At 43.5% G+C, this 24,670-nt stretch overlaps 1 protein-coding gene across 9 annotated transcripts in view; it reads right to left on the reverse strand.

The window, feature by feature from the left end:
* L3MBTL3 (L3MBTL histone methyl-lysine binding protein 3) overlaps positions 1–11,568 on the reverse strand; it is an 88,553-nt gene extending 76,985 nt beyond the window's left edge. For 2 of the 9 annotated variants that reach the window (XM_033955415.1, XM_033955416.1), the window contains exons 1-2: positions 10,716–10,964; positions 5,538–5,686 (exon numbers count right to left, since the gene is read on the reverse strand). In XM_033955415.1, the coding sequence (XP_033811306.1) occupies positions 5,538–5,654 (117 nt within the window). In that variant the 5' untranslated portion in view covers positions 5,655–5,686; positions 10,716–10,964. Of the gene's footprint in view, positions 1–5,537; positions 5,687–10,715; positions 10,969–11,255 lie in introns of those variants that run through there. The other 7 variants (XM_033955411.1, XM_033955409.1, XM_033955410.1 and 4 more) reach the window with 7 other exon arrangements.
* Between the last annotated feature and the right edge of the window lie 13,102 nt (positions 11,569–24,670).

Raw genomic sequence — 24,670 nt, forward strand, 5'->3', positions numbered from 1 at the left:
CTGATAGATAATTCCGTCAAGGTGAAACCCTTATTGCTTCTTTCACAGCATCTCTACGCATCCAACAGTTAACATACCCCTATAATCTTTTTTTAATCTCATTGAGATTTTCTAAATTTTTGGACCCATCAATCTTCCTTATACTTATCAATTTTAGTTTTGATGTCTTGCATTTCTTGCTGAAAATCCATTTCTCCCTTCAGTTCTTCTATCCAGAGCTTAATCCGGCAGTTTTATGTATTAGCCTTCTCTTATGCTGTTTGAATGGTCAACAGCATCAGATCCAACAAACACTGATTCAAGATGCTATTTCAATTCTTAATAAACTGATCATCATCTAAAAAAGATGAGGCTCTTTACTTATGCATAAACCTAAGGAATGATCTCCTTCTTACAATAATTGACTAGGCCTGCGCTGTGAATCTCAATTTGACTTATATTTTTAAAAGAATCAATTTAGGATTACTGTATTTATTGCTCCATAAGACGTACCTGACCATAAGACGCACTCTAGATTTAGAGGAGGAAATCAAGAAAAAAACCATTCTGAACCAAATTCTTCCTGCCAGGCTCTGCACCCAACCTCACACTCCTTGCCAAGCTCTGCACCCTGTCCCCCCTCCCTGCCAGGCTCTGTACCCTGCCCCCCTCTGGTGGTTTACTGGTAGGCCGGGACAGGGCAGGCATGCCTCCCCCCTCCCAGGCAGCCCCCCAGACAGGCAGGAGCACTCCTCATCCCAGGCCTACCCCCCAGGCAGGCAGGCCTACCCCCCTCCCAGGTAGTCCCCCCCAGGCAGGTAGGCCTCCCACCTCCAGACCTCCCCGCAGGCAGGCAGGCCCAACCTCACCCTCATTATTTTTAATTTGGCAGGCAGGCAGGCCCCCGCCCCCCCTCCCCCATATCTATTTTTAATTAGGCAGGGCAGCTCCCAGCCTCCCTCCCTCACCCCCACCGTTACCTTTTTTAAATTCTAAGGCCCTCCCTCGCTGGAAGCAGCTGCCTGGAGCATTGACAGCTGACGCGGCTTCCTTGGAGTCTTCTTCCTTTGCGGCAGAGTGGCACACAAGGCTGCCGGCCTGGTCCCGCGCCGCTTCCCGCGAGAACTCTCCTCGGAATTTACAAAAAGGTAACGGGAGGGGTTTGGGTATTCGCTCCATAAGACGCACCCTTATTTCCATCCCCTTTTTGGGGGTGGAAAAAGTGCATCTTATGGAGCGAAAAATACGGTAGATGTAACGGTGTTCATCGTCATGGTTAAAAAGGGGCTTGCAAAGTTGTGTCCTGCTGGTTGCCTGAAAATTGGGCACCACTGTTCCAAGCCTGAGCTATTGAACTCTCAAAATCTTTATCACACACTCTACTGAAGGGGTACCAAAATACTGAAGTCAAAATACAAAAAACTTTTTTGTTACACTGTGTTAAATGGATGACTCCTCATAAGAGACATTAAAGCTTTTAAAACAACGTGGTGGAGAAAAAGCCTCAGACTAATGTGACTGCCACATCTACTCAAACAACAAAAGAATCATATCAAAGGCATTAAAAAAAATCCACATACAAAGACTTTACTAACACAGCAGAGGTTTCTACCACGGACTGGAGCATCGTTCTGTATCTGAAGATAATATTTTTTGAATGGAATGATATAATAGTCATAATTGGATCTAATGATTGACTATACAGAGGGTGACTCCTTAATCTTCAGGTTTCTACCATGGGCTGGCAAGGTAGCTCCGATGCTCAAAGAATTCCTATGAGCGTTGAAGCATTTACCTCACTGGCCTGCAGCAGAAACCTCTCCTGCAGCGTTTTAAAAGCCAGTGTTAATAAAGGTTTGTGTGTGGAGTTTTTTATGCCTACGATATGATTCACGACAGCTTTTTTGAGAAGATGTAGCCGTCACGTTAAGTCTAAGGTATTTTTCTCCACCACATTAAAGCTTTCAAAACAATGTCTCTAATGAGGAGCCATCCATCTAACACAGTGGGATAAAAATTTGGGGGGGGGGGGTATTTTGACTTTATTCAGTAATTTGTTACTCCCTCTCAGAGTATATGCAAAACTAATCCATCTGAAGACATCACCCCGGTGGAAATGTCTTAAGTTTGTTCTGTCCTGAGCTGATATGAGAATAGCTGGTGGTGTTATCTGATGCTACTAACTTAAAAAATTCATCCAGAGCGTCCCAAGAAATTTTCATAGTCTAAAGCAGGGGGTCCTAATCCTTGAGGTCCACAATCTAGCCTGGCTTTCAGGATTTGCACAATTAACATGTATGAGATCTATTTATATTTACTGCACACATATAGACCTAAAATATTCATTGAGGAAATCCTGAAAACTAGGATGGGTTATGAACCCTGAGGATTGAATTTGAGGACCCCTAGTCTAAAGTGTCTAAAAATATCAATTTCTTCCTGAAAACTACAAATCTGCAAGTGTTTCATCTTTTTTAATACATTTCTCAAACACATATCAATGGCAGGACAGTTTTAACAGCAACTGTTAACACAACGTGCTATCAGTAACAAGTTCAAAAAACCAATACCAAACATTATGCAGCTATATTAGCCTCAAGCATGCAAAAAATTAAGCAACCATCATGTATATCTATGATATAAATTTTAAAAAATTGTATTATATAGTTTTAATTGGAGGAAAAAATAAAATGTATATACACAAGAACATAAGAAGTGGCGAGGCGGCACGGGAAGACTTCCCATGAGGTGAATGGAGGAGCCTCGGATTGTCGAGGCGTAACTCCGACACCTGCAGCGCCTCGCCCCCGAGCGGCGAGGAACGATCGTGCCTCCGAGGCGAGCCCCGCGGCCGCTTAGACTTCCTCGATCGGCGCCCCGTCCGAGGTCGCTTCGAGGGCGAGGCGTCCCGAGAAGACCCCGAGGAGGAGGAGGAAATACGGCGCACTCTGCGCAACTTTTCCTTGGGCCTCACACTCCGCTCAGGCGGCCCCCCCCGAGGTCGAGGTCGAGGGCAGGGCCGGGACCGAGGTTAAGGGGGCCACAGTACCCGAGACCGAGGTCACCGAGGCCGGGGCTCCCGAGGTCGAGGGAGCCGAGGCCGGAGCCTCCGAGGCCGAGGGCGCCCCGGCCGAGGTCGAGGGCGCCGGAACTGCAGCCCGCTGCAACACTTCCAGGGCCCCCGACAGCTCCGATGAAATCAGGGCTCGAAGGAGTTCCTGGAAGGCCGGAATCCCCACGAAGGTGGGGAGTTCCGAGTCCGGAGCACACTCCCTGGAGGGCGACCTCGGTCTCGAGTATTCCCTCGGGGTGTGCGAAGTCGAGGTCCGAGGCGGGGCCGGGGTCGACCCACCCGCCTTAGCCGGAGTAGAGGACGGCTTCTTTGCTGAAGGGGATGGAACAGAGGACTTACCCGAAGCTGGTTTTCCTGAAGACGCCTTCGAAGACGAGGGCCGAGGCGAAGCCGAGGCCCCCGAGGACGCCGAGGCCGAGGTCAAGGCCGGGGCCGAGGCCGAGGCCGACGTCGAGGCCTTGGGCGGCGCATCCACGGCGAACAATTCCGCCATTCTGGCCTTACGGCGACGGAGGGCTCTGTTTTGAAAAGTCGCACAGCGATCACACGAAGCTGTCGGATGATCCGGCCCAAGACAGACAATGCACCACCGGTGAGGGTCAGTGATGGAAAGTAACCTCTCACACCGGCTGCACTTCTTAAATCCCGTAACAGGACGGGACAGCAACGAAAAAGAAGGCCGGGAACGACTGACGTCCCGCGGCCACGGCTGCCGGGAGCCCCCGGAGCCTAACGAAAAATAAAATATATTTTTTTTTTTTTTACGAAAGGAAAAAAGAAAGCAGCACCGCGAATCGATCAAAAAATTAAAGAAAAACAACGAAACGCGGCAGCTAGAAGGCAATACAACTGGAGCTCAGATCCACAGGGCTTTCTGGCTCCGCGGAAAAAATTGAACTGAGGACCACGAGGTGGGATGCGCCCTCTAGTGGGCGAGAAGGCATGCACGTGCGTGGTGCAGTGTGCAAACTTGAAACTTCTAGCAAGTTTGCTTGAAAAGCTGTCCGCGCTGGGGCTCCGTAGATGACGTCACCCACATGTCAGAATATCATGCCTGCTTGTCCTGGGATAAAAAATGTATATACACAAGAACATAAGAAGTTGCATCCGCTAGGTCAGACCGAAAGGTCCATCGCACCCAGCAGTCTGCTCCCGCGGTGGCCCATCAGGTCCATGACCTGTAAGGTGATCCTTGTCTACACCCTTGGATCCCCTTTATCTATACCCTTTCATAACCTATCCCTACCTTTATCTGTATCCCTCAATCCCCGTATCCTTCAGGAATTTATCCAATCTTTCTTTGAAACCCGGTAGTGTACTCTGTCCTATCACAACCTCCGGAAGTGAATTCCAGGTGTCCACCACTCTCTGAGTGAAAAAGAACTTCCTAGCATTTGTTCTAAACCTGTCCCCTTTCAATTTCTCTGAATGCCCCCTTGTTCTTGTGGTTCCTAGTAGGCTGAAGATTCTGTCCCTTTCTACCTTCTCTATGCCCTTCATGATCTTGAAAGTTTCTATCATGTCTCCTCTGAATCTCCGCTTTTCCAGGGAGAAGAGCCCCAGCCTTTCTAACCTGTCTGCGTATGAAAGGTATTCCATACCTTTTATCAGTTTCGTTGCTCTTCTTTGAACCCTCTCAAGTATCGCCATGTCCTTCTTGAGGTAAGGTGACCAATACTGGACACAATACTCCAGATGTGGGCGCACCATCACACGATACAACGGCATGATCACTTCCTTCGTCCTGGTTGTATACCCTTCTTAATAATACCTAACATTCTATTTGCTTTCTTTGAGGCTGCTGCACATTGTGCCGCTGGTTTCATTGTTGTATCCACCAGCACACCCAAGTCCTTTTCAATGTTGCTTACCCCCAGCACTGTTCCCCCCATTTTGGACCTGAACATCGGGTTCTTTTTCCCTAAATGCATGACCTTGCATTTCTCTATGTTAAAGTTCATTTGCCATTTATTTGCCCACTCCTCCAGTTTGTTTATAAATACATTGAACAGCAGCGGTCTGAGTACCGACCCCTGCAGAACACCGCTCGTGACCCTCCTCCAGTCCGAGTAGTGGCCCTTCATTACAACCCTTTGCTTTCTGCCCGCCAACCAGTGTTTAATCCATCTGTGCACGTCCCCCTCCACCCCGTGGTTCCACAGCGGCTACTTAGGAAGCTGTGGAACCACGGGGTGGAGGGGGACGTGCACAGATGGATTAAACACTGGTTAGTTATAAATGACCTAGAAACGGGGACGAAGTGTGAAGTTATAAAATTTGCGGATAACACTAAACTCTGTAACAGGGTCATAACAGCGGAAGAATGTGAAGCCTATAAAGGGACCTAAAGACATTAAGGAGTGCACTAAAAAGGGATCTAATATATTTAGCATTATCAGCTAAGGGAAAGTGACTTTCTAGTTGGATGCACTATAGACATGTAACATATTTTGGTCATTGTTAACATTGTTTCTCTTTTCCTTACTCTGATATTACTTCCCGGAAGTGTCGCAATCCCGTCTTTCCAGTCCAAGGCACTCATTACATCAAAGTCCTGAGTCGCTGTTGTGTCTTGTTTTCCTTCTGAGACATTGTATTCCATCTTCCAGATTAAATCGTATCTTGGAGAAACCACTGTGGAAGTTATTTAAAATTTTTAAAAAAGCATTTAAATAACAGTACGAGTTACCTGCATTTTCCTTTTAACACAACTGAGTATCCTATTCTGTGTTAGTGCAAGTTATATCAAAACAAATAAAATAAAAATACACAAAATCTTTGCTCTGCACATCAATTTTACCCAACAACTATTCTCCAAGACATTAACAAGAAATATGACGGGGGATGAAGCAGATTCTTCTTTCTGACTTCAGTACCGGGCAAAATGGTGGAAATAATTATAAAAATTAAACTTGTGGAACACGTAGACAAACATGATTTAATGAGACGGAGTCAGCATGGGTTCAGCCGAGGGAGATCTTACCTCACCAATTTGCTTGATTTCTTTGAAAGTGTGAATAAACATGTGGATAGAGGTGAGCTGGTTGATGTAGTGTATCTAGATTTTCAGAAAGCTTTTGATAAAAGTTCCTCATGAGAGGATCCTGAGAAAATTAAAGAGTCATGAGATAGGTGGCAAAGTTCAGTTGTGGATTAGGAATTGGTTATCAGATAGAAAACAGAGGGTAGGGTTAAATGGTCATTTTTCTCAATGGAGGAGAGTAAACAGTGGAGTGCCAGCAGGGGTCTGTACTGGGACTGGTGCTATTTAACTTATTTATAAATGATCTGGAAATTGGAACAATGAGTGAGGTGATTAAATTTGCAGATGACACTAACTGTTCAAAAGTTGTTAAAATGCATGCGGATTGTGAAAACTTGCAGGCAGACTTTAGGAAAAAGGAAGACTGGGCGTCCAAGTGGCAGATGAAATTTAATGTGGACATATGCAAAGTGATGCACATTGGGAAGAATAACCCAAATCACAGTAACCAGATGCTGGGGTCCACCTTGGGGGTTAGCGACCAAAAAAAGGATCTGGGTGTCTTCGTCAATTTGTGGCAGCGGCCAAAAAAGCAAACAGGATGCTAGGAATTATTAAAAAAGGGATGGTTAACAAGACTAAGACTGTTATAATGCCCCTGTATCACTCTATGGTGCAACCTCACCTTGAGTAATGCATTCAATTCTGATCACCTTATCTCAAAAAAAATTTTAATTGAACTAGAAAAGGTTCAAAGAAGAGTGAACAAAATGATAAAGGAGATGGAACTCCTCTCATATGAGGAAAGACTAAAAAGGTTAGGGGGCTCATAATCGAAACGGAAATACGTCTAAATTGGCACTTGGACGATAAATAAGACAAGTCGTCCAAATGCCGATAACCGAAATGGGTTTTAGACGTATTTAAAAACAGCTTAGGCCTCTTGAGTGCTGCTGTGCACCCAGAACTGAAAGAGGCATTTTATGAGGAGTGGTCAGGGCGGTATCTGGGCGGGATGTGGGCTGACCTAGACTTAGTTGTACTGCAAGTATAACCGAAAGTGTAACAAGGTTGCCTGGATGGAACCTGTACATTGTGTCTTAAGTGATGTAAAAGCAGGTCTAAGTGCCCAGAAGGTATCCAAAGTGGCCAGATAAACCCTGCAGATGTGAAGTACAGACCACCCCCCCCCCCCACACACACACACTTCCCCAGTGCTCACAGACCCCCCTCACAACACCATAAAAATCAGAATAAAAATGTACAAGACTGCCTCCAGAACATCAGCACCTGGAATAGGAAAACCTAGTATAGCAGCACAGAGGTGGCTTATGTAGTATGGGGCTACTAGGGTTGCAGACAGGTGGGTCTAGTAAGTTTTGGGGGGCTCACCATTACCTATAAGGGAGTTCTGGTGAGATGTTTATATGGTACCCTTTTTGTGAAGCTCGCACCAGTGCCCTGTAAGGTTACCCACTACTGTGTTGCCGTGTCTGGGTGTCCAATCAATCACTTTGCTGGCCCCTTCCATGTCCAAAAGGTCTTGTTCTAGACGTTTTTGACTTGGACAAAATTTTGGACGAGAATGGGGTATAAAGATAGACGACTTAGCGGTCTGGCCGACCAAATGGCTGGACATATACTTGGACGATTTTTGAAAAAAAATACGTATTTTGGACGTATTTTTTGGGAATGGACTTTAGGCATGCCGACTTTGGGCGACTAGCAACTTAGGCCCAAACTGGATTTAGACGTTTCTTTTGATTATGCCCTTCCACGGCTCTTCAGCTTGGAAAAAGAGATGCCGAGGGGAGATATGAATGAAGGCTACAAAATCCTGAGTGGAGTAGAACGGGTACAAGTGGATCGATTTTTCATGCCATCAAAAATTAAAGACTAGGGGGACAATCAATGAAACTGCAGGAAAATACTTTTAAAACCAAAAGGAGGAAATATTTTTTCACTCAGAGAATAGTTAAGCTCTGGAACGCATTGTCTAAGGCTGTGGTAAGAGCAGATAGCGTAACTCAGGGATCTCAAAGTCCCTCCTTGAGGGCCGCAATCCAATCGGGTTTTCAGGATTTCCCCAATGAATATGCATTGAAAGCAGTGCATGCACATAGATCTCAAGCATATTCATTGGGGAAATCCTGAAAACCCAAGGAGGGACTTTGAGGCACTTGGCGTAGCTGATTTTAAGAAAGGTTTGGACAATTTCCTGGAGGAAAAGTCCATAGTCTGTTATTGAGAAAGACATGGGGGAAGCCACTGCTTGCCCTGAATTGGTAGCATGGAATATTGCTACTCCTTGGGTTTTGGCCAGGTACTAGTGATCTGGATTGGCCACCGTGAGAACAGGCTACTGGGCTTGATGGACCATTGGACTGACCCAGTAAGGCTATTCTTATGTTCTATTTTCTGCCAAATTTTCAATAGCTATTTTTTGTATTGTGGAATGTTATGTGCTTAATGGTTAATTCCTTGCTGTTACTAATAACTTTTTAACATTTTGTCTACAAATAAGTTCTTTACATAGGTAAAGCTGGCATGAAAAAATGTTCACATTACTATAAATAAATAGCAGTTTCAACTTGTTCATTGACTTTTTTTCTTCCTTATAGTCTGCTATGTATAAAATATTTCTAAACACACAGATAAAAGTAGGACGTAGGCCATAATAACTCACAAACTAGGATCAACCAAAAAAACATACAAAAGAGAGATCTTTTTATTAAACTACTTTAATACATTTTGGGGTCCTTTTACCAAGGCATGCTAGCCGTTTTAGTGCACGATAAATATTAGCGCGTGCTAAACGCTAACGTGTCCAGCGTGCCTTAGTAAAATAGGGAGTTTGTGAATCGTTTTAAAAAGGTGTTTCTGCTAGGAACAGCACTTTACAGATGAAAATGGTCTTTCCTAAAACTCCCTGAAGTACATATGTTCTTCAGGGAGGGATTGGGAAGGTTTCAGATTTGTTACAGACAAACATCAAGGTGTGTTTGGACTTTATTTTGTGTACATATATATGTATATGCACAGGGGTGCCCAATCGACCAGTAGATCGCCAAGGCAAAGTGAGTCGATCGCGGAGCCCATCCCGGACTCTGTGATAGACTCACTTTGCCTTGGCGATCTACCGGGCCGATCAGCCTTCCTCTCCCTGACGTCAATTCTGCCGTCGGAGAGGAAGTTCGGACCAGCCAATCGCTGCCTGAATTTGGAAAACAACCATGGGGATGACGCTAGAGGACCTTACCTGACTAGCACAAAACCGATTTCTTTTTAGATCTGTAATTCATCTGATCTTGTTGTATACCTTTTTGCTTTATCACAAAACCAATAAAATTTATTGAACTTAAAAAAAAAAAAAAGTCGCTAAGGCTCAAACACGAGTTGATGGCACCTAATTGTAGACAAGGCCCTTTCCATGTGTAAAGCTGCTTTGACTTGCAAACTCATTATGAATATAACTCTCCTTTGCAATTACCTTTCAGGTGTTATGCACCCATATCAGTAAAAATCCTAAAGGTCAATGCACTAAGTTTGCTAATTGTAAGTGTTAATGCATGTTAAGCATAGTCATTATTGAATACATGCTGTTAACATATGGTTTAGCACGTTAGCTTATGTATGATACTAGAATCCACTTTGGACATAGACAGACTATGGGCTCCTTTTACGAAGCCACACTAGGGCTTTTAGCGCATGCACATTTTTAGCTCGCGCTAGCCAAAAAAACTACTGCCTGCTCAAGAGGAGGCAGTAGCGGCTAGCGCGGCCGGTAAATTAGCACGCGCTATTAACGCGACTTCGTAAAAGGAGCATCATAAGTGCAATCAATCAATAATTACAACATACATACATTTACAATTCTACCAACATATGTAAATTAACTTGGAATTGGCGTTCATATAAAAAAACCATGCAAACGAGATTACATTACATTACATTAGTGATTTCTATTCCGCTTGTGCCTTACGGTTCTAAGCGGATTACAAATTAGTAGTCTGGACATTTCCAGGAGCGTTACAATACTAAGAATCATGTATATAGCAAGTTACAATTGATAGTCTGGACATTTCCAGGAGAATTACAAAGCAAAGTGTAAGTATATAATAGGTTACTGTGATGAATAATAATACATTCGGGATACAGTAGTGAGTTATACAATGTTGAAAGTGTTGCTGTGGTGGTGGTGGTATTCATGAGAGTACAGTGGTGCCTCGCATAAAGAACGCCTCGCACAGCGAACGCTGCACACAACGAACTTCATGTCATGATTCATACAACGAACTTCGTTTCACACAACGAAGTCGCCCGAGCTTCCACGATCGCTACCGATGTATTGCATCCTTCCGCGCAGGCACTGCAGGCAGTCGTTAGTCACTGCGCTTAACGCGTTTCACATAACGAACTTTTCGCATAACAAACTTGCTCCTGGAACGAATTAAGTTCGTTGTGTGAGGCACCACTGTATATTCTAGTGCTATAGTGAGGTTAGAATGATGGGAAGTGTTTTTTTGAAAAGATGCAACAGAACATGCTAAACTGCTAATTATCTATTAACGTGAAAAATAACATGCATCAAAATACACATAACTAATAAAGATGTATTAGAGCAAAAAAAAAAAAAAGTTCACCCTGACATCTATATACACACAAACAAAAACAACCCACCCAAAAAGCAGCATCCCCACTTCAGATAAGCATTGAGAGGATTTCCTCGGAATTAACGTCACCCTAAGGCCAGCCCTAAATTCTTATTCCGGATCAAGAGAAGAAAATCGGAATTTATAAATCAAGAAAAAAAGAAAACAAAGGTTAACTTTCAGCCCCTTCCAATCCTCATTCTAAAACATGACCAAACTTTCCCTTCCCCGCTCGCCTCGACCCCGGGGTCCCGCATGAAACCGAAAAAAAAAAAAAAAATCGAGACTCAATGCGCCGGTTATAACGCGCCCCCACCCCACGACAGGAATCCTCTCCCTCTCCCCCCCCCACACAAAAAAACCCCCACAACCTCCCTCCCTATAAGTCTCCAGGTTTCCTCTCCCCGAGACACCGGCGTGAAACCGAATTTAAAAAGTTAAGTAACTGCCCCTCTTGGAAACGGCCCCTCCTCCCCCCACCCTCGCCGAAGTAAAACGCAATTATGCGTAACCCCCCCCCCAAAAAAAAAAAAAAAAATAACGCTTAAAAGTGCTGGTAGGTCCTCACCTACCTTCCCCCTTTAAAGGGCCACCTGAGAAGGGAGGGGGGGGGGCGCTCTCTCTACTTGCCGGGCCTCGCGCACGCCTTCAGCTCCCGGTGACCGCCGCCGTCGCCGCCTCGCCTCACGGTCCCTCTGCCGCCGCCGCCGCCACCGCGCGCGAGAGAAACTATCAAAAAGCGAGCCGACGGTTTCCCACGGAACAGGAGGAGGCTGACGGCGACAAAATGGCGGCGGGAGGCGAGGCCTAAAGGCGGCGGCGGTGGGGGGCCCCGAGCGGGGGAGGCGAGCGCACGCGGCACTGACCACCCCCGGCACGGAGGAGAGGACCCCCATCAAAAACGCGCCCCCCCCCCCACCTTGGCTCTGGGCTGAAACCGGCCTGTCTGCCCCCCCCCCCCAAATACAGAAAAAGCTTTTCAGCGGTATTATCATTAGGGGTGCTGGAGCACCCCCATATTGGGACGGAGGGGTGATTGGTTTTTACACCCACGCTCGTTCTCAAAAGTTGGCTTCTAGGATTAGCCTTCCAATATGACATAATGACCTAGTAAAGAATAAAGACCTGCCCAACAGTCCCACTCATTAAACCAAGAAATGTGACATAAAATGCTTGATCGATTGTCGTTCTGGGACTGGAATTGCCATTGAAGCCCTGGCCAACCTATCTGAAGCCATCTTGTTATTTGCTGGATAGATTATAAAAGTCTGCCCAGCCCTCACATTCCAAGACTACTGGAGTTTCCTTCAAAGCCAGCTTTAGCCCACCCTAAACCAGACTGCCAGATAGGGGACACAGACCATACAAGTCTACCTGGCATGGGCCTTAGTGCTATCTAAGCACCACTCAACACATCACACACCCAAGCAATCATTTACATTACATTACATTGATGTCTTCTATCCCACCAATACTTTTCAGTTCTAGGCGGTTTACAAGAAATTAGCCTGGGCATTCCCAGGGAGATTACAAGGATAGCTATTGTATGCATCGGGATCTGGGAATGGTTTGGTTTGGTTTGATCATTTGACAAATTTCTTGAATAGTATGGTTTTCAGCAGTGACACCCAGGGCCCATCATTATTTGACATCTCCCCCCCCCCCTCATCTGTATGAAAAACATGATTTTTAGTAACAATCCACATGTCACACAAGAGTGTACCTAGGAAAAGACAATATCTTACATACTGCAGTGAGAAGTACATCAATACAGCCATTGTAAAACTAAAAAAGCCAGACTACTACAGATCAATCCTAACAGAAAACCATGTCTTTTTGAACACACAGAAAACACCTTTGTCTATGTAATCATAAGCTAACCCCCTCCCCCTTTTGCAAAACTGTACTGTGGTTTTTAGCCATGGTGGTAACAGCTCAGATGCCAACACTACAAAATGCTCTCCAGTTTTGTAAATGGGAAGATAGAATAAAAATACGTAGACAAAAGTTAAACTGAAGCACTATGCAACACCACAGAAACAGCGATGCAGCTCCCCTAAAGAAAAAAAAAGAAAAGAAAATTTTTTTCTACCTTGTCTTCTCTGGTTTCTGCTTTCCTCATCTTCTTGTCACTCTCTTCCTTTCAAACACTGTCTACCCTCTCTCTGCCCCTTCTATATGGCATCTCCTCTCCTATTCCTCTTCCAGAAACTTTATGCCTCCCCTTTCCATCTCTCCCTTCACCTCCATTGATCTGGCATCCATCTGCTTCCCTTCCATCCTCCAATGGTCTGGCATCTCTCTCCTTCCCTCTCCCACACCCCCATGGTCTGGCATTTCACTCTCTCCTCTCCCTTCCCCCCACTTCCATCAGCATCTGCCCACTTTCTCTCCCTCCAACCCAATTCCATGCAATATCATAGTAACATAGTAGATGATGACAGATAAAGACCCGAATTGTCCATCCAGTCTGCCCAACCTGATTCAATTTAAATATTTTAAATTTTTTCTTCTTAGCTATTTCTGGGCACGGATCTGAAGCTCTACCCAGTACTGTGCTTGGATTCCAACTGCCGAAAACTCAGTTAAAACCTATTCCAGCCCATCTAAACCCTCCCAGCCATTGAAGTGGTGAACTGGGTCAGAAACTGGCTGTCGGACAGACGCCAGAGGGTGGTGGTTAATGGAAGTCGCTCGAAGGAAGGAAAGGTGACTAGTGGAGTCCCTCTGGGTTCGGTGCTGGGGCCAATCCTGTTCAATATGTATGTAAGTGACATTGCTGAAGGGTTAGAAGGTAAAGTGTGCCTTTTTGCAGATGATACCAAGATTTGTAACAGAGTAGACACCGAAGAGGGAGTGGAAAATATGAAAAAGGATCTGCAAAAAGTTATAGGAATGGTCTAATGCCTGGCAACTAAAATTCAATGCAAAGAAATGCAGAGTAATGCATTGGGGATTAATAATAGGAAGGAACCGTATATGCTGGGAGGAGAGAAGCTGATATGCACAGACGGGGAGAGGGACCTTGGGGTGATAGTGTCCGAAGATCTAAAGGCGAAAAAACAGTGTGACAAGGCAGTGGCTGCTGCCAGAAGGATTCTGGGCTGTATAAAGAGAGGCGTAGTCAGTAGAAGGAAGAAGGTGTTGATGCCCCTGTACAGGTCATTGGTGAGGCCCCACTTGGAGTATTGTGTTCAGTTTTGGAGACTGTATCTGGCGAAAGACGTAAGAAGACTTGAGGCGGTCCAGAGGAGGGCGACGAAAATGATAGGAGGCTTGCGCCAGAAGACGTATGAGGAGAGACTGGAAGCCCTGAATATGTATACCCTAGAGGAAAGGAGGGACAGGGGAGATATGATTCAGACGTTCAAATACTTAAAGGGTATTAACGTAGAACAAAATCTTTTCCAGAGAAAGGAAAATGGTAAAACCAGAGGACATAATTTGAGGTTGAGGGGTGGTAGATTCAGGGGCAATGTTAGGAAATTCTACTTTACGGAGAGGGTGGTGGATGCCTGGAATGCGCTCCCGAGAGAGGTGGTGGAGAGTAAAACTGTGACTGAGTTCAAAGAAGCGTGGGATGAACACAGAAGATTTAGAATCAGAAAATAATATTAAAGATTGAACTAGGCCAGTTACTGGGCAGACTTGTACGGTCTGCGTCTGTGTATGGCCGTTTGGAGGAGGTTGGGCAGGGGAGGGCTTCAATGGCTGGGAGGGTGTAGATGGGCTGGAGTAAGTCTTAACAGTGATTTCGGCAGTTGGAACCCAAGCACAGTACCGGGTAAAGCTTTGGATTCTCGCCCAGAAATAGCTTTGCATTCCTCAACAGTTCTGACTTTGCTGGAGAGTTTTGTGTCATCCGCGAACTTGATAACTTCGCACTTCGTCCCCGTTTCCAGATTGTTAATGAATATATTGAACAGCAGTGGTCCTAGCACTGACCCCTGCGGGACACCACTCGTGACCCCTTTCCAGTCAGAGTAGTGTTCTTTTACTCCTACCCTCTGCTTCCTGTCCACCAGCCAATTTTGGATCCATCTGTGGATGTCCCCTTCCACCTCCGTGGCTCCACAGTTTCTTCAGCAGGCGCTCATGGGGTACCTTGTCGAAGGCTTTTTGGAAATCCAGATATACGATGTCTATGGGGTCACCTTGGTCCAAATGTTTGCTTATCCTCTCAAAGAAATGCAGTAGATTTGTTTGGCATGATCGTCCTTTACAGAAACCATGCTGGCTTGTTCTCATCAGATTATTTTTTTCTATATGCTCATTGATACCTTCCCTGATCAGTGATTCGGCCAACTTCCCCGGAACTGAGGTCAAGCTCACCGGTCTATAGTTCCTCAGGTCGCCTCTCGATCCTTTTTTGAAGATCAATGTAACATTTGCTATCCTCCAGTTCTCCGGGATTACCCCTGTTCTCAAGGATAGGTTGCAAATATGCCGCAGTAACTCCGTTGTTTCGTCTCTGAGCTCTTTCAGTATTCTTGGATGGATCCCATCTGGGCCAGGAGATTTGTCAGTTTTTAATCTATCTATCTGCCTGAGAACGTCTTCGAGGCTTACCTCCATGCATGATAATTTTCCCTCTTGATCCCCCTTGAAGATTTTTTACGGTTCCGGCACATTGGATGTGTCTTCTTTTGTAAAGACCGACGAGAAGAACTTGTTTAGTCTATCAGCCACCTCTTTTTCCTCTTTCACCACTCCCTTCCTGTCTCCCTCATCCAGAGGTCCCACCTCCTCCCTCGCTGGCTGTTTCCCTTTTACATATCTGAAAAATGGTTTAAAATTTCTTGCTTCCTTGGCTAATCTCTCCTTGTATTCTTTCTTGGCTTTTCTGACCACTCGGTGACATTCTTTCTGATGCTTCCTGTGCTCTTTCCAATTTCCTTCAGTTTTGTCCTTTTTCCACTTCCGAAATGATTTTTTCTTGTCTCCTATCACTGTCTTTACTTCATTGGTTATCCATGCTGGGTCTTTAGTCTGATTCTTTTTGCATCCTTTCCTAAATCTGGGTACATATAGGTTTTGCGCCTCACTTACCCTGTCCTTGAGAGGTCCAGCGCATGCATCTGGAGGATGGTGGCTGGCTTGAATCAGAAGCCGGGATGCGCTGGTGGACGGCAGAGGCATCGGCTGAAGAGGGAGGAGAGCCACACAGGGACCCCGGGGCAAGGAAACCACCATGCTGCAAGGGCTGCAGCACCCATAGGCAGGTACCCACCCCTGGGCCATCATAGTAAACCTTGGTTGTGGAACGAATTGTTTCAGTTTACATTGTGGCCTATGGGGACATGTGCTTTGATATACGAGTACTTTGGATTACGAGCATGCTTCTGGAACGAATTATGCTCGTAAACCAAGGTATCACTGTATAAGCAAGAATACTATTCAAATTCTACTGTCTACCATTTAAAACCATTAATGGAGACAGCCCAGTCTACTTGAACAACTGCCTAATCCAAACTACCAGACATTGGAGAACCCACACACCATTCACGCACCCTCCAATCAGAGACATCAAACAAAAAAAACTGTATGATGGCCTTCTAGCCACACAAGCAGCAAAACTAGACTACCAACTCTCAAATTTACTGATCACGATCCCAGACTACAAAATTTTCAGAAAAGAAATAAAAAACATGCTATTCAAGAAATCTTTAAAGACAAACTAACATGGCAAGAATCATCTCAATCCCCTGTAGCAACCTGCTCCACTCTGTAATACCTCTGGAAATGTCTAGATAACTTTTGTAATCCGCCTTGAACCGCAAGGTAATGGCGGAATAGAAATCATTAATGTAATGTAATCCTGTGTTGATTTCAACGCAAGAGACAGTTTGTTTAATCCACAGGACTGGCTACAGAAAAAGTACGTTTGAGTAACTACTTCAAATTTGGTACAATCAAGGGATAAGTGTGCAGTAAGCAAAGAGACCGCCAAGGCTGAAGTGCAGTTTGCATATATAAAGACAGTGAATGGTACAATCTCAAGTAGAAACTACACCACTAGAAGTGGCAAGAAATCCCCATGGAAGCAACCAAATTAACAAAACAAAGTGGGAAAGTCGAGCTGTTCCAATAAAGACTCCTACTGGAACATCTCGATCTTCCCATTTTGTTTTGTTGATACAATCTCAAGTAGACCAACATAAGTTTATATTTTATCCTTTGCTCCACCAGGAGCCATCCCAACTGCATTAAATATGGAGTGATATGTTCAAATTTTGACACTCCAAATGGCAAACATAAGAACAAAGGAATTGCCATACTGGGACAGACCAGTATCCTGTTTCCAACAGTGGTTAACCTAGGACCCAAGTACCTAGCTAGATCCCAAGTAGTAAAACAGATTTTATGTTGCTTATCCTATGAATAAGCAGTGGATTTCCCCAAGCCACCTCAATAACGGCCTATGGACTTCTCGTTTAGGAAATTATCCAAACCTGTTTTAGACCTTGTCAAGCTGATTTCATCACATTCTCTGGTAACGAATTCCAGAATTTAATCACACGTTGTGTGAAGAAATATTTTCTGATTTGTTTTAAATCTACTACGTAGTAAAACTTCACTGCATGTCCCCTAGTCCTAGTATTTTTGGAAAGAGTAAACAAGTGGTTCACATCTACCCTTTCTATTCCACTCATGCCCAGATTTAGAGAGTTGCGCGGGGACAGAAATCCCACCCGTCCCCGCCAAAATCCCACCCATCCCCACGAGAAATCCCTCCATCCCCACCCGTCCTCGTGAGAAATCCTTCCATTCCCACCCGTCCCTATAAACTTCAGAAATAGTTATTTAATTTAATTATGCTACTGAATTAAAGGCTCTGGTAGAAACCCATTTACAAATAAGCAAAGACACTTTATTAATTTGGAAATATTAATTGGGAAGAATATATACTTTGTAAACGGGTTTCTTCCAGAGCCTCTAATGTAAAATATACAATATAAATAAATGTTCAGCTGATGAGAACCCCCAAGCTGTCAGCTGAGAACTTCTGTTGCAGTTGGCCAGGGGTCCCTTTTGCCAAGCTTGGCAGGCAGCAGTAGCGTCCTTGAGTCACAGATGTTAGCATCTCAGTGGCTCATGGATGTTGCCAGCGACTGTTGTGCTTGGTGGAGGGGAGTTCTGGCCGTCTCTAGAGGAGGTCCTCTGCTGGCGGTGCTTGGGGGATCCCCACCAGTCACAGCAAGTACTTCAACACTATAGAAATAAAACCAGAAATGCATTTCCTTTTCTTTTGAACACAATACAAAGACATCTGCTACATACATTTCCCAAAGCTAACATATTGAGTCCTCCCACCTTTGTTCCAGGTCTGTCTGTCTCACTCTCTTTGTCCTCCCTCTCCCCAGGGCCTGGCATCTCTCTCTCCTCAATTCAGTGCGTTTCCCCTCTCTATCCCCCTCTAGTCCAGCGTCTGCTCTGCCTTCCCCCTTTTTTGGTTCAAGTCTGCATTCCAGCCCCTCCTCAAGGTCCTTTTCTGTCTCTCTCTCCTCTCTCCCTCCCCTGTCCAGATCCAGTGCCTCTATGGGTTTACAGTCAGGGTTTTATACCCTGCCACATCCCTACATTCAATTTCAGAGCAGGTTACAAAAAAAATCATAATACATCCCAAGCAATCTACACAAATTAATATAATTTCAAAAAATTATCAAAAAGCCACTTTAAAACTCGCTTTGCGAATCACTCTCCTGCCAGTTTAGTGATTCTAGAGCCCCCTCTCTTTTTACTGTCCTTCTACGCAGACATTAGAAAGCAAAGTTTTGGGAAAGTAAATAATTTGTTTTTATTCATTTAGCTTTGGAGATTTTCATTTAAAAATTTTACAGGGATTCCATCTCAACTCAAGTCTTCAAACACACCTAGCCAGGATGGTTTAAGGACACCCTCCATGAATATACATGAGATAGATTTGCATTCAGTGGAGGTAATGAAAACAAATTTATCTCATGCATATTCAGTATGGATAGCCTGAAAAACTGATAGGCTGGGTGTGTCCTGAGAACTGGTTGGAAACTTTTCTTTTTGGAATTTTGTTTTTTAAACTTGTCTGAATACAGAAATAGGAACATTATCTTCTGTCTTTTTGCCAGAGGATACTCCCAAAGGTCCTCCCCCCTTTAAAAAAATATCTTTTATATTTTTCTGCTGTCTGATTTAGCCTTAAAACGTCCCAATCTAAAATTCTAAATCTATATTGTGTAACTAATCTTTAAAAATTATTTCTGAGCTCTGTCTGCATATGAATCCCTTCTCAGACTGTTTTGGGGAAGCTTTAAATGTTATCCAGTTAGCTTGGGGTGATTCTATGTTCTGTAAGCTGGTCTTTACTGCTGCTAGATTAGCTATTGCCTCCCTTTGGAATCAGGTGCTCCCTCCCACGTGGGCTATGGTGGAGCATCGTTTGCTTACTTGGCAACTTCTTTACCATTTAACAGCTCTACGTCATGGCAAACTTCATGGCTATGCTCATATTTGGCGCAGATTTCGGGCATCTGTGGGGATTAGTGGCAGGGGTGGACTGGGGCACTGAGACGACTATACGGCCGGACTGGGATAGCGGAGACTGGGGGAATCTTTATTTATATCCCTATTCCATTCTTTGGTTTTTTCTCTCTGATATTAGATGCCTCTCGACCTAATTGGGTGATGTGGGAACTGTGTTTTGTCCCTGGGGGGTGGGGGGATTTTGACTGAATTTTGGTGGGTTTTGTAGTTTGTTATTGTTGAATTGGGGGGATGATATTTGTATTTGTTCTTGGCTACACTTCGGGTGTTTTTCTTTTTTGGAGTGTGGTTGATTGCACTTTATTTTCTTGCTGCTGTATGCTATATGTTTATGTTATGCTTGAGGTGTATTCAATAAAAGCTGTTATTTAAAAAAAAAAAAAAAAAAATGTTATCCAGTGCCACACTAAAACCTGACCACCTCGTTCTCAAATAAAATATAATTAAATAAAAATATACTCATTTAACTCACTTAATTCATTCTATTATTTTAAAAGAAGCATCTGAAATTTAATCGAATTTTTCAAATGTTAGCATGTAGTTTTACGAGCACTGAACTTGAGTACCTCAGCACTTTGCACCAACGAAAACTGGCTGAGCTGTTGGGGAGACAACCGGGTGCTAGGGAGAACACTGCTCGTCTTCCATTTCCTGCCTGCCCTGCCGCAGCACATAGCCGACCGGAAGTCTTCCATAAGCCCTCCCTCCAACGTTAGCGCTGACATCGGGGAAGACTTCCAATTGGCTATGTGTGCTGCGGTAGGGCAGGTAAGAAAATCAGACGAGCCTCACAGCTCGAGTTGAACTGAACCCTGCGGGATCCCCGTGACCCTAGGGGGCATCCCCACGGGATCCCTGTAACCCGAAGGGGGAACCCGCGGGTCCCACGGGATTCCCGTCGTCCCCGTTCAGCTCTCTACCCAGATTCTCTAAAATCACTGTGCATTTAATGATGGCACTAAACCATCGTTAAACGCATTTATTTTACATCCCGATTAGCAAAACGTCTTACTATGGTCTTTTCCGTGCTTTCTAGCAGCCTCCGATTGTACTATGTAAAATGAACTGACCTGTCAATTCTCAAAAAGGAACACCCCTCCATTTAAAAGGAACTGGGGCTGATATTTACCGGAAGGGACTAAGCTGTCAGCGCCTGAGCACTGATTGTCTTGAGCACTCACAGGAAAATAAAGCAGCTCAGACCCTGGCCCAATCAGGATCTTAGGCACCAAGGCCATCATCTGCCATTTTGATGCCCAGTCTTACAAGGTCCTCTTGCAATTTTTCGGAATCCTATTTCCATTTAACAACTTTGAACAACTTTGTCATCAGCAAATTTAATCATATCATTAGTTATTCCCATCTCTAGAGCATTGATAAATATGTTAATAAGCAACAGTCCTGGAGAACTTCACTATTTACCCTTCTCCATTAAGAATATTGACCCATTTAAACCTACCCTCTGTTTTTTTTCAACCAGTTCTTAATCCGTAATATGGCATTACCTCTTATCCCATGACTTTCTGACTTCCTCAGAAGTCTTTCATGAGGTACTTCGTCAAATGCCTTTTGAAAACCCAAATACACAATAGCAACCAGCTCACCTTTATCCACATGTTCATTCACCCCTTCAGAGAAATGCAGATTGGTGAGGGAAGATTTCTCTTGACTAAATCCTTGTTGGCTTTCTCTCATTAATCCATGTTTATGTATATTCCATTATTTTGTTCTTTATAATCTCTACCATTCTTCCCGGCCCCAACATCAAACTCACTGGTCTATAATTTCCTGGATTGACCCATTACATCTTCCAGTGTTACAGAGATTTGATTGAGCTTCTCTGATTCATCAGAATTGAATACCATTTCTGGCACGGGTTAACTCTCCCACATGTTCCTCGGTGAAGACCAAAGCAAAGAATTAATTTAATCTCTCTGCTATGTCCTTGTCTTCCCTGAAAGCCCCTTTTATCCCTCAGTCATCTAGTGGTCCAAGTGATTCTCTTCCCAGCTTCCTGCTTTTAATATACCTAAAAGAAAATTTTTGCTGTGTTTTTGTTTTCAGCGCAATCTTCGTTTCAAAGTCTCTCTTTGATTTATATATTTGTGTCTTGCATTTGACTTGCCATTCCTTGTGGTGTTTACAATTATTTTCAGTCAGATCCTTCTTCCTCTGTCTGACAGATTCTCTTTTAGCTCTAATAGGTTCCTTCACCTCACTCGTTAACCATGTCAGCTGCCATTTGTCTTCCTTCATCCTTTTTTAATACATGGAATATATTTAGTCTGGGCTTCTAGGATGGTATTTTTGAATAATATCCACGCCTGATTTAAATTTTGACCTTTGCAGCTGCTCCTCTAAGTTTATTTTTTACCGTTTTCCTCATTAATTCATATTCTCCTTTTTTAAAATTTAAATGCGGTTGTACTGAATTTTCTTTGTGAATTTATTTCAGGGATTATCAAATCTGAGGCCCTAGTACCATTACCTCCAACATCAATTCATGCGCTGAATTCTATACAGTCTACAAAGCTTGTATACATCTTAAGTAGTCCTAAGTATATGACATTGCAATAATCAAGAGAACTTAAAGCCTGCAAAACATTCTTAAAATCCTGTATAGTCAGCATGGGCTTTAATTTACTTAATAATCTTAGCTTGAAAGATTCATCATTCACCTTGGTACACTGGACTATTCACCTCAGCATGGTATCTGCCTCAGGTATGTTTTTTTTGTTTTCTTTCCCCAATAAATTTTTCTTAACCCTATTCTATTGGATTGTAATAAGAAAACATGTGAAATTTTACCATGCCCAGTTTTCTTCTCCGATACTTCAATTTGCACATGATTATGACAAAATTCCTTCTGTAAATGTGTGTAATAATCTAATTTCAAATGAGTTTTTTAAATTCACTTTTCTAGTTCAATGACCACCCGATGCAGTTTATAATAGTAAAAAATATAAATACCTGATGAATGAAAAAACATGTCTGATGAATGAAAAAACACGTCTGACAATTAAGTTCGCAAACTTGCCTCTGTACGCTTACGTTGGCAGCACTATGCAAACAACTTGGTAAGGTTTCATAACCTTGGTATTTCAGTGTCTCACAGCTGTGTTTGTGTTGACGTGTGGCAGTATCTTGCTGAGTGGCATTCATTATTGTTGTTGGTGTTTTTGTATGCCATCGCAAGAATGTCGGAGCTTGAATTAGAGCAACAAATGTTAACCCCCCCCTCGTTTTACAAAACCGTGAAAGCATTTTTTAGCGCAGGCCAGCATACTGCTTTGTGCTACTCCCGACACTCAGAGTTATATGAGCGTCAGGAGCAGTGCAGTTTTCAGCCTGCCAGCCTGTGCTAAAAACCAGTTTCGCAGTTTTGTAAAATGGGGAGTAAATTTATTGTTAAACTTAGCAAGAGTGGAAGTAAAATCAGGGACATGTTAGTACAAATTTATGGGGATAATGCCATGAGGAAAACGGCAGTGTACAAATGGATTAAAATGTTTTTCTGAGGGGAGAAAAAGTGTCACTGATGAAGAAAGGTCAGGGCAGCCATTAATGAGAACTCATAAAAACATTACAAAAATTTGTTGAATTGTACATCAAAATCATCAGCTGACTGAGAAGCACAGTAGACCAAGTAAACATCGATAAAAGAAACAGGAAAATCTTAACTAAAAATCTTGGCATGAGAAAGGGGAGTGAAAAAATAGTTCCTAAAGAGCTCACCAATGGAACAAAAAGCAAAGGAGAGTAAGTTTGCCAAGACCTTTTGGAGAGGCAAGACAGTTTTGAGCCATGTTATCACTGGTGATGAAACATGGGTGTACCAATACAACCCTTAAATAAAGCGTCAAAGTGCACAATGGGTCAGCCAATTCTACATGCCTAAAAAAGTTCCACCAGTCCAAATCAAGAGTCAAAATGATGTTGCTAACCTTTTTGATATCAGAGGGATTGTTCATTATGAATTTGTACCAACTGGAGAAACAGTTAACCAAGGCAGCTGAAAAGGCTGCGTGAAAAAGTTAGATGAAAATGACCTGAACTTTTCACCAACTCATTGCTCTTGCATCATGACAATGCACCAGCTCACAGGGCACCGTCTCTGAGAGAGTTTTTAGCCAGAAAACAAATAAATGTATTGGAACACCCTCCCTATTCACCTGATCAGAACCCCAATTACTATTTTCTTTACCTGAAGATAAAGGAAATATTGAAAGGAAGACATTTTGATGACATGAAGGGAAATACGATGAGCATTCCAGAAAGAGTTCCAAAATTGCTTTGAAGGGTAGACTAGGTGGTAGCGTCGATGCATAGCTTCTAAAGGGGAGTACTTTGAAGGTGACATAGTGAAATTCAGCAATGAGGTATGTAGTAGTTTTCTAGGATGAGTTCGCAAATTTAATTGTAAGACCTTGTGTGTATATACACACACACATTCCAAAAGGAATGGTCAGTGGGTAAAAGGAAGAAGGGGAGATCACAGGCCCATTGGCTGGATACCATCAAGAATGACACAGGAATGAACATCAAGCAATTGAAAGAAGCCATGGAAGAAGAGAAGCATGGCGAGGACTGGCCTACAGAGTATCTAAGGGTTGGATGCAACTGGATAGTAGTAGTCCAAAAGCAAGGTTTCAATCATTGTCATTGGGGAACCTATAGATGATTTTTCTTTTTAATTGTAAAATAAATTTTCACACTTTCCCAACAAATACTTCACAAATCCTCATTCCTGAAAAGTTATTGTTCTCCTAGATATTCCCTTTTTATTAATACCAGTCCTGGTGTTAGGGTTCCATCCTGGTTACTGGGTCATTGACATACACTGGTCAGCACCGTCATGGCCTCAAATGGGAAGATATTTGGTAGCTTCCTTTCAGCTCATTAGAATCCAAAGAGGCCCAGTTTAAAAATTAATGAAAAACATAGCTATAAGTGAATAATTTTTCTTCATGTGTGTCGCACACAGCCAGCACCCTTTACCTCAAAATCTAAACTCTGGGCAATAAATTTCCACTCCCCCTTTAATAAGCCACACTACATGTTTCTACCACACCCCAAAGTGCTAAATGCTCTGACGTTCATAGAATTCCTAAGTCCACACAAGAGATTTGTGATTACAAAACATGCCAATTTTATTATCAGAAAACTCAGGGTTATCTCCAAAAAAAGGAATTGACAGTCTTCCATAGAAGTTCAGAGAGACAGTAATCTATAGTTCAGAGGCACAAAAATGATCTTTTAGCATAAAGAATTTCTAATAATATCCAAAAAAATACATTTCCTTAGTCATGTCAGAATTTGGGATAAATAATGAGGCTTCTGTAAGTCTTTTTCATTCTCTAATTTAGCCTGCATGATTCAACCTAAGTGCTCTTAAAGAAAAGTCAAAGGGCTAGGAATTGAACTGTGGTTTTAATCCCTTCCTGGAAATTCTGTACACACTCT

This window comes from Geotrypetes seraphini, chromosome 8 (assembly GCF_902459505.1).
Source record: "Geotrypetes seraphini chromosome 8, aGeoSer1.1, whole genome shotgun sequence".
Classification (NCBI taxonomy): Eukaryota; Metazoa; Chordata; class Amphibia; order Gymnophiona; family Dermophiidae; genus Geotrypetes; species Geotrypetes seraphini.